Source organism: Alligator sinensis, unplaced genomic scaffold (assembly GCF_000455745.1).
Source record: "Alligator sinensis unplaced genomic scaffold, ASM45574v1 scaffold156_1, whole genome shotgun sequence".
Taxonomy (NCBI): domain Eukaryota; kingdom Metazoa; phylum Chordata; order Crocodylia; family Alligatoridae; genus Alligator; species Alligator sinensis.
In genome coordinates this window covers 3,750,945-3,765,727 of record NW_005841844.1, presented here as the reverse complement: position 1 = coordinate 3,765,727, position 14,783 = coordinate 3,750,945, and the positions used below count along the sequence as shown (strand labels likewise).

Genomic DNA, 14,783 nt, shown 5'->3' with positions numbered 1-14,783 from the left:
CCCCCCCCGGAGCCCCAATTAACTGGGGTTCCCTCCTGCGCCCCCCCCACTTGCCCCTCCCTCACCACAGGGAGCACTGATCTGCCCCCCCCACACCCTCTCTCTCCCCCCTCCACTTCTGACTTACCAACTGGAAGCAGCTCTGCACGCTGCCAACCCTGCTCCGTGCTGCGCTGTGGCTGCACCCAGCATGGGCGTTTATCAGCCAAATTATCAGCCCCCTAGGGCCGATATCTGATATAGACAATTTTCTTTATATCTGTACCCGTTCGATATCAGACCGATGTATCGGCGCACCTCTAGTTTTTTAGGACAATCCCCAAACTAGTGCGCCCTTTAATCAAGCTCCTAAAGAAGTTAGGCGGGCAGTTCAGCAACAACCGATTTTATGACAGTTGACATTACTGGATCACCTCATAAAACAGAATCCAATTACATATTTGGCCTCATTTTCCTCACTCTGGAGGTAGAAAGTGTTACATGCCTCTCTCCAAGAATTTGGTTTCAGATCGCTAAATATACTTCTCATTTTCTAATCCAATGATTTCAGAAGTGACATTATGTCCTTGAAATGTGCTTGGCAGGGAATATACAGATACTGGCACTGATACATTTTCAGAGTTAAAAGAACGTCAAAATTGCCAGATCAGTCTGTGTTACCTTGAAGCTAATATCACTTAGAGGTTGTATGAACTTTTGACCTCAAATGCTAATAGAACCCAAGAGGAAGAATTAGTTATTTACTATACCTCATTTTGATCCCAAATGTTGGGTTGGTTTTTGGACTACACTCAAACTACGTCAATCAATCCAGTCAAGACAGACTATCTTTCTTTGTGCTTATCCCTATACTTATGACCCAATTTAGTATCAGATGTGATAAATTAATGAAACTTCCTTTATGGTTAAGAATAGTTTAATAGGATTTAGTTTGTTCTTCATATACTGAAAACCTCATTCAGTATTTTATTACAATATTCATATTTTATTGTAAAATGTATTTTGTAAAATGTCCCCTTCCCCCTTTTTTGGCTAATAAGATGGAAACCAAGAAAACATTTTGCCCTAAAAGGTGGGTACTAAATTCAGAGGTCCTGGGGGGGACGGGGGATTGTAGAGAAGCGTTCCCAAAATTGACAGAGGCCACATTGAAGTTCTAGATAGGTGTAGATCAATGGTTTTCAAACTCTGTTCTACAGAACCCTGGGGTTCCACAATGGGTCGTCACAGGTTCTGCAAAGAGACTGGGGTGCACTGCCGTGGCCAGGCTGGGTCACCTGGCTCTGTGTCTGTCTTTAGAATAGGGGCAGAAGGTCCATAACTGAAGAAGTGATACGAAAGGGTTCCTTGACTTCGGTAAGTTTGAAAACCACAGGTCTAAGTCAAGATCTGAATTAAAAGAAACTCCACTCATTTTACAAATCAGCAACAAAAAGCAGCACATAATACAACAAAGTTCAAATAGTCCCTTAATGGTTCCTGATTTTGGTAGCTGTCAGAACCCATTAGTAGCTGGATGCCTATGGCACAGTGGAATCTCCCGCCACAGTGGAACATCCCGCTGTCAATCATTCTGCTGTCAATCATTCTGAATGTTATGGCACAGTGGAAAATTCCGCTGGTGGCAGTAACTAGGTCACGGTGGAAAATTCCGCTATGTCAGAACCCAATAACTATATGCCACTGTAATGGAAAATTACAGTTTAGAAAAAGTTCCCGCCAACTTTATGCAAACACGCACACCACCATTGGCCGGTTATAAATTATTCATATTTGGCGACTAGCGATTGGCTTGTTAGCCATATAAAAGTTAAAGCAGTTTCCGCCCACGTTGGAGAACTCCGCATACACCTCGGAGCCCACGTTGGAGAACTCCGTGCATTTCTCGGAGAAACCTGGCGGACTGATCACCCACCAGCGACTCCCCGTCACCGAACTCTCCGACGTACCCCGACCCCGGTACCGCAGTAAGCCGATTACGAAAACTTCGTCGTTTCTCTCGCGCTTTTAAGAGAGTCTTTGTAACTCGTTTGTAACTGCAATTAAACCAGTCAACTCTGCCTGCGCCCATACATCAGTGGCGTAAGTAAACAATCTATTTGTTACCAATACGCATCTGTGCCTAATTCAGCTCCATCGGTCAAAAGTACCCGCCTAACGTTCCGGGCTACTGGCCAGGGCCCGGCAGCCGGTCGGCCACCACAGCAGCCTGTGATGTAACATTGTGAAAATACATTTTTAATAGAAAGGATTAAATTAAAGACTGTACCAATCCTATGACCCTAACTTTTTTTTTTTTTTTTAAACAGCAAAACCTACTAAAGAAAAAAAAAAGCATTTCAAGTGCTGCTGTCAGCTTTTAGTGCTGCTTCCTTTCTAGATTGAGGAATTAAAACACTTATTTTGAGAGCTTTTCAGAAAAGTCCTTTATAAACTGTATCTTAAAATATAATTTAATTTACAAGTTCTAAATTGCACAAATCTTTCAATCAACAGTTTCTATCCTAACAAATTAGCAACTTCAAGAGACCAATACTAAGAACACTTTGATAATTCAGCTAATAGTTCTGGAGGCACCAGTTTGCCCAAATTCAGGAAACAAAACATTTTTGTGCAGTCTTTGGGGAGATGACATCTCTGTTGTAAAGCAGTCTGAGGTTTAAGACAAGGAGCATACCAGGGGCAACAGCTTATAGTAGTACCTTTATAAACATAGATGCCACATTAATCAGAGGAGGAAAGTGTGATGTATCCAGCCTTACAGGTCAGGCAGAACTTTGTGATTCACAGGTTGCTCCTTGAATTTTACTTAACATGACTAACTCCCAGTAAAGGATAGAGATCAAAAGGTATGGTGCGCGTGCTTTTTTTAATACAGATATAGAGACTATGGCCAAAGGATAAAAAAAATGGAAATGTAGAATGTTCTTCCAAAACCACCTTCATTCCCCCTTCCTTGAGTTTATGAAGGAACCTTTTTTAACTTCTATATGGTCAAATAATATTCCCTACTTGGCATGTAAATATTAATACTAGATATCAGCAACAGAAATGCTGCTTATAAAGCAAGATTTCCTCCATTTCATTCCTCCTTGAAAAGCCAGCTATGCTTTTAGCATAGCTAAAAAATAGCTCATCAATTATATGAACACATCCCCAAAACATTCCTGATTACCCTTGATTATCCCTATTCTGAAAGAAATCTTGAAGGTCAGATCTCTGTACAATAGGGAGATACCACAGGATTCACGCTGCATGTAATAAAACATCCAAATTTAGAATAAGCTGTATTTTGAATGGGAATTATGGAAACACTTATTACAGTTTAGAAAGTTATTTCACTTTGCATTTCAAGACTTCCAAGCACCAGGTATGTATGCGCATGGATGTGTGTATGTGAACTCTCAATTTCCAAGCAAATTAATGCTTGGGTTTTTTGTTTGTTACATGTAAGTGGGTCTCTCAAAGTTGGTTTAAAGATATTGATATGAATTTAAAATTTAGTAAAGTTTAATTTTCTGGGAAATGTATATGTTTACAAGCAAACATTTCCACAGGAGCTGAATTTCAGTGGTACCTCACTTTTAAGATCACTTAAAAAACAGGGGTGTTTTTTTGTTTGCATTTTAATCACTCATGTCCTGGTTTCTTTACTTTTTGTGGGAAGGGACTTTAAATGGTCACAAATTAACTGTCAGTCAGGCAATTCTGTTTCAAAATTGTTTGTTTCTAACTCAGCTCAACAAAGTTAATAAGATGTACAAAGGATGCATATTAAAAAGAACGAGGTTGCCAGGATCAAGGCATTGAATGTCCTTGCAGCAGTTTCTGTGGGGGGCACTCAGAACATTTCTGCTATCATGAAAAACATTCTTTAAACTTAGAGACTGACAACTGCAGAAAGCAAAGAATATTATTAGGAAACGTTCTGTCCTTACTTTGGTGGCTCCAGCAATGCGATCGGATAAATTGTTTTTTCAAGTTTCCTTCTATTAGAGATAGTGATCACTTTTTTGTGAAACCCATTCCTTCCTTCTTAAAATGGCTGTTTACAAAGAACAGCTCACCTTCAGATGCAGCCTGTCACTGCAGCTCCTTATACCCCAGCCAATATCAGAATGCTTCCCTGCTTAGACTACTCTGTAAGATCTGTCCTCACTTCCTCCAGTTAAGAATCCATCCGTGACTCCAAATCTTATGACCGAAGCTAAAGAATCATATACACAACTGGTAGCAAATTCAGGATCAGGAACTATGTCAATGTAAGTGTGCAATGGGATTTCTCTGGGAACGTGTGTAGCCTCTGGTATTGCAGAGGGCTTCCCACAAAAATGAAGACGGAAGTGAAGGACAAATACCTACTGCCTTGTCATTGCAAGAAAGGTTAAGGCCATACTAGAGATAAATCTTTTATCTTGATTTCAGGAAAGCAACAATGCTGACAGAATTCAAATATAGAAATGAAAAGTCCAAGACAAGCACCTTTAAAATGAAGATACTTAAAAGGTGCATATATGGTACACAGCCTACACATGCAAATAGCACTGTTGGTCTTATTTTGTATAAGCTGAGTTTCATGTTCAGATCTGTGCTTTAAAAAGCTTATAAATGTGCAGTAGAGGTTTACAGAAGATATCTGAAATGGGGATTGGAGTTGATTTCTGCAAATAGTTGCATTTCACAGACAGATTAGAGTTTTGAATAATTTTGTTCTTGGAGTGCCAGTCACACAAACTCCCATTTGCTGTAACAGAATGATTCCACTAGTTCATATCTGCCTTAACCTACAGACGTGTATTTTCTCCACTAATGAATTTTGGACCCGGATGAAATAAATACATTACAATTTTTGTTATAAACTTACACAATATTATGATGGATACAGAGCTAACTGAATAAGACAAGGTTTTTCAGTCAGTAGGCAAAATACCATGAGGACCCTGATCTGTCAGAAACATGTTAAATAGTAAAATGAAACCTGACTTGGAAGGGTTTTTTCAGCTACATAAACAAAGATAAACCACTTCTGCAGTATCTTTTGTTGTAAGAACCACTGGTATATCTATAATTACTTTATAGCTTTTCTTGTCATCAGCCATTCAAGAAAAAATCCTGTGCTCCTTGCAATGAAAGCTATATTTATAAAGTTGAAAAATGACATTATATCAAACAGTATTTAAATGCTTTTAAACCTGAAGCCTTTCAAAAACTTACCATAAGCACATATTTATATATAACCAAATTTTCTATTATATATTGGATTTTAAGGGGTTCAGGAGACCATTAACTACTATAATACTGCTAAAACACCATTGTTCATGTCAGATGAATTCAAAAATCTTTCAAAGAAATATGCTACTAATAATGAAGTTAACAGAATAGCTTTATGTTATTTTAGCACTAAAATAGTAGTACTGTAATCTAACAAGTTAAAATGCATCATATTTTAAAACATATTGATAAGAAATGTTAGACTTCTAAAATTAAATTTTGAATATGTAGTAAGTTGAAAACTAATTAATTGCACTGCAGAAATTCCATCAGAAAACATACCTCTATATCCTGTATTATCTTTGGGTATAATGATCTGTAAAATGAATTTGGGGGGCCATCTGTTGGTCTGTTTTTAAACAGGTACTGATCCCTTAAAAAAAACAAAACAAGAGAGTTATATTTCGCAGGTTAACATGTTAATACAAAACACAGTTCCATCTTGCAGGGACTTAACTCTGCATTAAGCTACAGCAAGCATTCAAAGGTAATACGGTCAATTATTTACATTAAAATAATGTACTCTGTATGAGACATCCAAGTTTGTAACTCTTTAGATACTGACAGCTGTATTTAAATGTCTGAATAGTGGAAGAAAACTCATTTCTGTCCTTGTGTTCCCTGAAAGTGGACCTTGCTGCTTTAGTCTGAAGTCAGGCAGAAGACATAGCACAAAAGCTTATGCTCTCTCTCGGATTTCGTTAGCTTAAGGTCTAAATCTACCTTGCCTTCTGCCTGACTTGCAGCAATATAGCAAGCCGGATATAATAGCATTTTTCCACCTTTTATAGGTCTTGTGATTTTAGACATGCCACCAGAGAACCTACAGCAACTGTTCATACATGTTAAAAACCAGTTTTTCCAAATCTAGAATTGCTATGAAAGAGAAACAGGTTTCTGAAATCTAATCAGCCATTTTATAGTTTAAGTTTAAAAAGTTTAAGTGGCAATATTTCACTTGGGAAAGAACTTAACAAGCATACTGAGTGGTTCATATTAATCCACATTGCCCATTACAACCGACAGAAATAATATGCAAAAATTACTTTGTAAATGAAGATGCAACAAAAAGCCAAAAGTAGAAAAGGAATAGGAACCAGAAGAAAAACCAGTATGATGACCGAGAGAGAGAGGAATGAAGATGAGGACCAACAGGCACAAGCTAATCGAGGAAGTTTTGGCTAGACATAACGACAAACTTCTTTTCCGTACAGGTAACTAGAATCTGTAACACTTCCAGCAGAGGTGGTGCAGTCGCCAATCCCTGGCAGTGTTCAAGAGGAGGCTGGACAAGCATTGCATTGAGCTAATTTGAGCCCAATTACCTCTTGCCCATGGCAGGGGACCAGACTTGATAATCTTACAGGTCCCTTCAGGTCCTTCTTTCTATGATTAAACAGGTACAGATTTTTAAATAAAATACCCATAAAACAATGCCATGGGGAATCCAAGGAAACTGATGATACTGAGGAACTGTAAATGCACTTTTCTGGGAAAATATAGGGAGACTTGTTATGGATAATCCTATAAAGGAAGGAAGTGCATAAATTGGTACACAGAGGTACTTACCAACCCCTTCTTTCTGAGAGCCCTTTCCATAACGGGTCAGTGCGTACCATTCTTTCAATTAATTTCTTCCACAGCATTCCCTCTGAGATCACTCTCTGCCATTCCTTACACACCAGCTCTGCTGCACAGAGTGATCTAGCATCAAGGTAGGAAAGGATATTTTCTGCTATGTGATCTAGGCCTTGCTCTAGGGATGGGTGGGGAAAAAAAAAAAAAGACATTCAAAATGTCAGTCTCTTCATGGCAAACTATGGAACAACCTCTGGGTAGGAGATCGTGAAAAGATAATTGAGCTTTAAAGCAAAGCACAAGAGCAGTAATAACACTTGAGTCAATGATGTATCAGGGATACATTACACAGCATTACACAGCATTTCGGTAGTAAGGTGGGATCACGAAAACAGGACTGGATGGGGCCTCCGAGGCCACAGAGTCCACTCTACCAAATCAAATATAAATAAAATAGTAATAACTTGAGGAAAAAATGCTCCAGCTACCAAGAAGAAAATCTAGTTTAAGACTTTTATGATACAAAAGCAACAAGTCTGTAATTCTTTATTATCTAATGTAATTTGCACACCAGATTTGCCCCTGGTGACAGCAAGACTAAGGGTAAACTAGATTTCAGCATAGTAAATAAAATAGAAGAACAGTTCTTCTGCAGCTCAGGAATCTTTTCTGTTCATGTTGCTCCATGCTTATTCTGTAAAGGGTATAGGGCTGCAATAGTGAACTAAAGATTCCAAAATATGGTTAAATAAGTGACCTCATGAATGAGACATTATATTTTTTATTCCTTCCCATCATTAACCATGCTGGCAACTTAGATTAAGTCAACACAGTATGAAATGGGCTTCCACTGGAGCAAATGCAGACATCCATGGGAGCACGTCAGATCTGTTGAAAAGGATGTTGCACTAAAGTCTTAAATTCAGAAGCCGGGCCTATCTTTTCTATAAAGCTGCTACCACAACTTGAGATCATGTGCAAGTTTACTTCTGAACATAGATTAGAAGTGAAAGTGTAATCCTTAAATTAGGAAAAAATAAAATGGGAATTATCATTAAACCATTTATTTTGGATTACTTTTATACATGTGAGACAACTATGTTGGTTCATGATTCATTCTCTAACGTGCAGTCTTGAACAGCTTATTTGAATTATTAGAAGCAGTGCATAAGGCATCTCTACAGCAAAAGCAAACCAAAAATGGCCCAAAATTCTCAATAAAATTAAACAGTGCAACCAAATTAAGTGCATCAAAAATAAATGCAATTTTGAGGAATCTGATCTCCTTTAACCTGGGGACTATGGAAATCTCTGCATTCTCTCTCCAAGGATACAGATCTACATATTTTCAGGACATCATTAGATAACCACTTAGCCTTTACACAGTACCAAAACAGGTAAAGGGAAAACCTTTAACATGACTTCCTAAAGCCTTTCTAACACTTTAAATACCTATGTAAAATAGAAAAAACAAAAACCACTTCAAATCTAGTCTCAATTCTTTCAAGTTAGTTCAGTAAAGTCTGCTTTTGACTAGGGTCAATACTTATTGCCTTCAATATAATATACCCCTCTGCTGCAAATTAGTGCAATTCCAGCTGACTCACCACCAGATAGACAAAACCTAAATTTCCTGAGCCCAGGAATTACTTTAACAATGGCACGATTTGCATAATAATGAAGTCAGAAAGAACTCGAGCAAAACAATTAAATTTCAGCAAATGACAACCCACTGACAGAACTCCTTTATTTGGCTGCAAGAAATGCCAGAAGCTGTACCAAGAAAATATATTCCAAGCCCATGTTTCAGCCTGTTGTCTTGAGTTCCAAAGCTGCCACCTCTGTCAGTCAGATCATTGCTTGAACAAGGATGGCAATGTATTTATTCACTAACTGAGAAGTAATATCTTTCCTACTGATTGTTTTTTTCTAGTTATACCTGAAGCCATTATCTACATTTAGCAAACAATGATTCTGAAAAAGTTGGGAATATTAACTTCTAGTGTGGATGCTCTAATCACAGAGAAACATCATGAATAGGCTTTTTTAGAATACTTTTTTCCACTTGGACATACCTGTTAGATGACTCAACTCTCTGGTGCCAGTCCAAAACACAACAGCATGCAGAATCCAGCCCACCTACTTAAGTTTATATAGGTCAACACTCTACCATGTGAGCTGTCACAACTTACAACATCAGTTAAAATAGCTTTTATATTCAATTACTATAATACAATGCTAAAATGTAAGCACTTGGGCCATAAATCAGTGCAAGGATAAATAAGCAGGTACAATACCACTTAAATCAATAGAGATCCACCCAGTTTGGCTTCCTACCCCCTTCATATACCAGGGTGTTAGACTTTGCCAAGTGAAATATTTCACGTATTTCCTTTAACGTGTCTTTTCTAAGTCTTAACAGTTTGCTTACAATCCTGGTAGAAATCAGGATTATGTTAAAGCTGAACAAAAGCACAAAAGAAAACATGTTTAGGGAGTAGTCCAAGAATACACATTTACACTAGTCTTTAGAAGAACCAGGACCAAACTTTGAATGTGTGTATTATAATTAATGCATCATTTGCCACTGAAAAAATAATAACTGAAATATCAGAGGACCTGCATATTTGCAGGTGATGCAGACTACTGAAAGCAAATCAAATTAGGTTTATCCAAGTTCCTCAATACTAACTCAAAAACTGTGGGGGTGTCACATAGTAAGCTCTTATTTTTGCCACAGTTTTAGCTACTTGGCCAATCAGCAGTGCACCTCCCTCCCCCCTGCTGTTTTTCTGTGGCAAATGAAAAACTAGGATCCCTGGTTATTAGAAACAGTAAGCATGGAGTCACCAAGGGCAAGTCATGCCTGACCAACCTGACTGTCTTCTATAACGAGATGTCTGGCTCTGTGGATGTGGGGAGAGCAATGCACATGATATACTTTGCTTTAGCATGGCTTTTGATATTGTCTCCCACAGCATGCTTGCCAGCAAGCTAAGGAAGTACAGGTTGCATGAATCGACTGTAAGGCAAACAGAAGACTGGCCAGATTGTCAGGCTCAGAGGGTACTAATCAATGGCTCAATGTCTTGTTGGCAGCCAGTCTCAAGTGGAATGTCCCAGGGGTCAGTCATGGGGCCAGTTTTGTTCAATATCTTCATCAGCAACCTGGAAGATGGGATGGAGTGCACCCTAAGCAAGTTTGCAGATGACACCAAGCTGCAGGGGTGGGGAGGGGCAGAGGGAGTAGGGCTAGGATTCAGAAAGATCTAGAGAAATTGGAGGACTGAACTGGACTGAACTGAAAGCAAATCTAATGAAGACAAAGTGTAAAGTCCTGCACGTAGGATGGAACAATCCCATGCTCCTCTATAGATGAGTAAAGATTAAAGAAAAGCACTCTACCCAATGGGATTCAGTGCTCAGTCTAGACGATCCCATTAAGCATCTCCGTGAAGCTTAGTTTCACTTCTCAAACTGCGGATTTGTGTCTCCAGAGATAACATCCTTCTGCACAGCAGTGTATGGAGATGAGAGATAACAGACCTGATTACCTACCCATCAGCCCTATTTGTCTATCTGCAAGTTAGTGTACACAAAGTCAAGCCCCTACCTCTCTGTAAAAGTGCAAAGTTTCAAGAAGTTAAATTAATATTTAATGAAGTTAAATGTTGGCAGTGGAGTAGATTCGGGCAAGGAGGAGGAATCTGGAGATAAATGAAAGAAAGGAGGGGCAGTAGAAACAAAAGAAACATTTTGAGCAGAATATTCCAGAAGTCTCGAGGGATAAGTTTCCAAATATACCCTCTCCACTGATTTGAGATCTAGTGAGGGAATGGTATGGTAGAAGGGAAAACCTACCATGGCAGCAGGCCATAAAAGAGACCCTGTTTGTGAATATTTTAATGAAGTTCCTCTACCTGTGGGTAAGACAGGCATGCGTGCAAAATACAAAACAGTGCAATAAGGAAATGCAAAACCTGGTTGCCCAAATGAAACAACATCATGAAAAGCGCTCCTTCTCAGGAGGAAGCTGCTTTGAAGATGATGAATGAAACATGCCTGAACACACAGGATCTCCAGGCTGGTAAACTTTCTTATTCCATACTTTAAGGACTGCCTGTCTTCCCTGTCCGTATCTTTTGGGTGGACTTCGGGACTACTTGAATAAAAATGTTTGAGCAAAAATATAGTTGGTTACTTTATGGAACTACCATATTTTTAATGCAGTTGCAATACAAAATAATGGCAGAAACAGGCAGATCTTCCTTGTACAGTTTAATTTCTAAAGTAGAAATTGCACTCGGTACTAAGTGAGCAGTACTGTAGAGACCTCGCTGACTTTTTTTGTTCAGGAGGATCCATCCTCAACATACAGGATTCTGAATATCCATCTTCAACATCATTATCACTGTCTACAGTTTCAGAGTTATCTGCTAATGATACCAGTGGTTCCAGTCAAATCTATGTCACATAGTATATCACCTGTAGCAAAAAGAAAAAAAATCTCCATCATCCAGAAACAACAATAGATAAGTCTGTAATAAGAACCAGCAGATTATAGCAAGAGGTAAGTGATGAAAACATTGTTCAGTGTGTTCATGCAACAAACCCTCCTTTCCATATGGTTGAGAACACACGCTTCATTGACATGGTTCAGTTATTTTGACCAGGATACAGTCCACCCAACAGAGCAGATATGCTAGGCAAATTGCTGGATAAAGTGTATGAGAAAGAAAGTGAACACTGTGCAAAAAGTCTAGAGTGGAAAATTGTTAACCTTAGTTTTGATGGGCGAAGCAAAGTCCATAATGTTCCAGTAATATATGTGCTTGCATGACAACAGAAGGGACTGTCTACCTTACAGAAACAATTGATACATCAGCAAATGCGCACACAGCAGAACACTTAGAAGTAGCAGCAGTAAAAGCTATAACAAACTGTGAAAAAAATTCAAATGCCTAGTACACAGCTGTCACAGACAATGCTGCAAATGCATCAAGGATAAGAAGAAATCTAGAAGAAAGCTCCAAGCTAGTAACATATGGCTGCAGTGTTCATTTGATGCACTTCTTAGCCAAAAACTTTAGTGCTCCAGAAATAAAGGCTGATGTTAAAATTGCAAAATACTTCCATAACAACCATTTTGCAGTAGCTGCTCTGAAGAAAGCAGGAGGAACCAAAGTAATTCTCCCACAAGACATATAATGGAACTTAAGAGTGGACCATTCTGAGTGATATATTGAGAATTGGCCTAATCTGTAGGGGTGCACCGATAGAGATTCTGGGGGCCGATGTTTAAGAAGGCATATTGGCCACAGCACTAAGGCAGCAAGGAGCAGAGGCGGCAGCTTGGAGAGCTGCCTCCAGCTGGTAAATCTGTTGTGGTAGAAGGGGAGGGGGAAAAAAGGGGCGTGGGGGGGACACTCCCAGTGCGTGGGTGGAGGCAGGGCATTGAGCTGGGGCTGTGCCAGGTGGCAGCAGTGCTGGGAGCAGGGCCACAGCAAAATTTGGGGCAGCCACAGCCCCCTTCCAGCGCTGCTGGCACCTGCTCTGAGCCTAGCCCCAGCTCCAGCCCATAGCTGCAGCCCGCCCACCCTGCCCCATGCAGATCTGGGGGGCACACTCTCCCCCGCCCCCTGCTATGCAAGCAGCAGCAAGAGCTGCCCTCCCGAGCCACGGCTTTGTCCTGCACCTGCCCCACCCCAGTTGGACCCTGCTCCTGCCCCTTCCCTCCCCACTCCTCTTCCACCACAACCAACTTACCAGCTGCAGGCAGCTCTCTGAGCTGCCGGCTCTGCTCTGAGATGCCTGAATGCTGCACTGCAGCTGTGCACAGCACAAGCATTTATTGGCCAAATTATCCGCCCCATCGGGCGATTTCCGATACAACAAATTTTCTTTATATCAGTACCGATCTAATATTGGACTGATGTATTGGTGCACCTCAACTAATCTGATGACAATTTGTGAACAAAATAATGACAAAATAGCACTGTCATAGCCAAAGTTCTCAACATTGGGCTAAAGAGAAATATAGAATGTATGCCGACTATCTTGAAGCATATTTCTGTAGCCTTGAACAAAGTGCAGGGAAATTACTGTTTTACTGCTGATGCTGTTGAAGTTTGGAAAGAACTGAGGCAGACCTTGAAAAGAGAAATACGCAATCACAGAGTTAAATTACAGGCATTAAAAAAGCAAATGGATCAAGCAACTATCTCCAGCTCATTTTCTTGCCAATATTCTCAGTCCTCAGTACCAGGGTCAATCCTTCACTACTGAAGAGGAGTTGGCTATAATAGGAAAATCCATCCTGCCATAATACCAACTATAAGAAATGTTAAAGCCAAACTGAGAAACTGCTGCAGCAAAGGTGTGCCTGCCTGCTTTACATTATGCAGGAAGGTACGCCATTTCTGCTGCAGCAGCTTCTCAGTTTGGCTCCAACATGCATCCTGAAAATACAGGCACATGAAGCAGTTTCACCCCACAGCAGCAGTGGCCCGGAGGTAAATGCCGCTGCCACCAGGGACAACTTCCCTGCGCACCTGTGTTCAGGAGACACAATAGAACCAAATCACGAAAAGCTGCAGCAGAAACAACATGGCTGCCTGCATAATCTAATGCAAACAAGTACATCTTTCTATTGCAGCTGTTTCTAAATTCAGTTGATGTACCACCTGAAAACCGAGGGATACAAGGCAATTTCACCCCACCATGGTTGCAGTACCAACATCACACCAACCCAAGCAGCTTCTCTCAGCGCCCCAATTGAGAACTGCTGCTATAAACAAGATACTACCTGCACCCATGCCATCTAATGTTAAGATGACACCTGCTGTCCCAGAATAGCTGGTCCTCTGCGTTTCCTCTAGATGCTCTAGAATTTATCTTTGTGTACAGAACCAGTATAAATTATACTGGTGTAAATATCCTGTGTGTTCAGGCATTAAGAGAGAGCATATACAAATATCAGTATTTACTGAAAAAATCTTATTCCTTTGTAATAAATCAGAACACATCAGAACAAGTTTTCAAGAATCCAAAGTTAATTTATCATGTATAAGTAGATTAAGTTGCCTGAAGGCTGGTTTGTTTGTTTTTCAAATGATTCCCAAAAACCAAACAATGCTGTGTGTCAATGCTAATTTTTTTAAATCAACAGAACTACCAGTTTGCACACTATGGAACTGCAATTTGAGAACAGTTAGCTACAGAAGCAATTACCCTGTTTGACATCACTTAGAGCTGGGCAAAAAAGAGAGGCACAGAATATGCTTATAGATTCAGGAAGATACTGCATTGAGCTACTCCAGCCTCCTGTGGGAGGTATTCTTAACTACAGCAAGTAGACTCTTTTGTAAATGAAAACTTGGATTCTGCAGAAACTGGCAATATGCATCTGAAAAGTTCTTACATGACACTGTTAGTTAGTTTTCAAACTGATCAATAATCACTACTCTCTCTTTTCACCATGACAAATTCCCCTATCCCATGCCACCTAATCAGGAAACCACATTTATTCATAGGAAAAGAACAATCAATTATGTAAGGCTGAAACTGAGTAGCTGATGCCTAGTTCAAACAATCACTGATTTTCAAGTAAGAACAAAATAAGTGAAATAAATTTCAGGATGTAATCCTAGACTGCCAATAACCAAACACATTTTTAAAATTTCATTTCTAAGCAACATTTATCTCTACCTGTAGCTCACTGGGCAACACAGCAAGACACATGTAGGAACAGATATTGGTTTGATTGTCTCCTCTAACTGAACATTTAAGAAAAAAGTTGTAATTTCATAAAAGTTAATTCAATATAAAAAATACAGTTCGCACGTAGGCATTTTAAAGTCTCACTTTCATAAATTCATAGATGTTAGGGTCGGAAGGGACCTCAATAGATCATCGAGTCCGACCCCCTGCATAGG

At 39.7% G+C, this 14,783-nt stretch overlaps 1 protein-coding gene across 7 annotated transcripts in view; it reads right to left on the bottom strand.

Moving 5' to 3' along the window:
• FBXW11 (F-box and WD repeat domain containing 11) overlaps positions 1 to 14,783 on the bottom strand; it is a 170,901-nt gene that overhangs the window by 25,818 nt on the left and 130,300 nt on the right. For all 7 annotated transcript variants that reach the window (XM_006015730.3, XM_006015728.2, XM_006015727.2 and 4 more), the window contains 2 exons: positions 6,841 to 7,027; positions 5,554 to 5,644 (listed from right to left, as the gene is read on the bottom strand). In XM_006015730.3, coding sequence (XP_006015792.1) covers positions 5,554 to 5,644; positions 6,841 to 7,027 — 278 coding nt within the window. The remainder of the gene's footprint in view (positions 1 to 5,553; positions 5,645 to 6,840; positions 7,028 to 14,783) is intronic.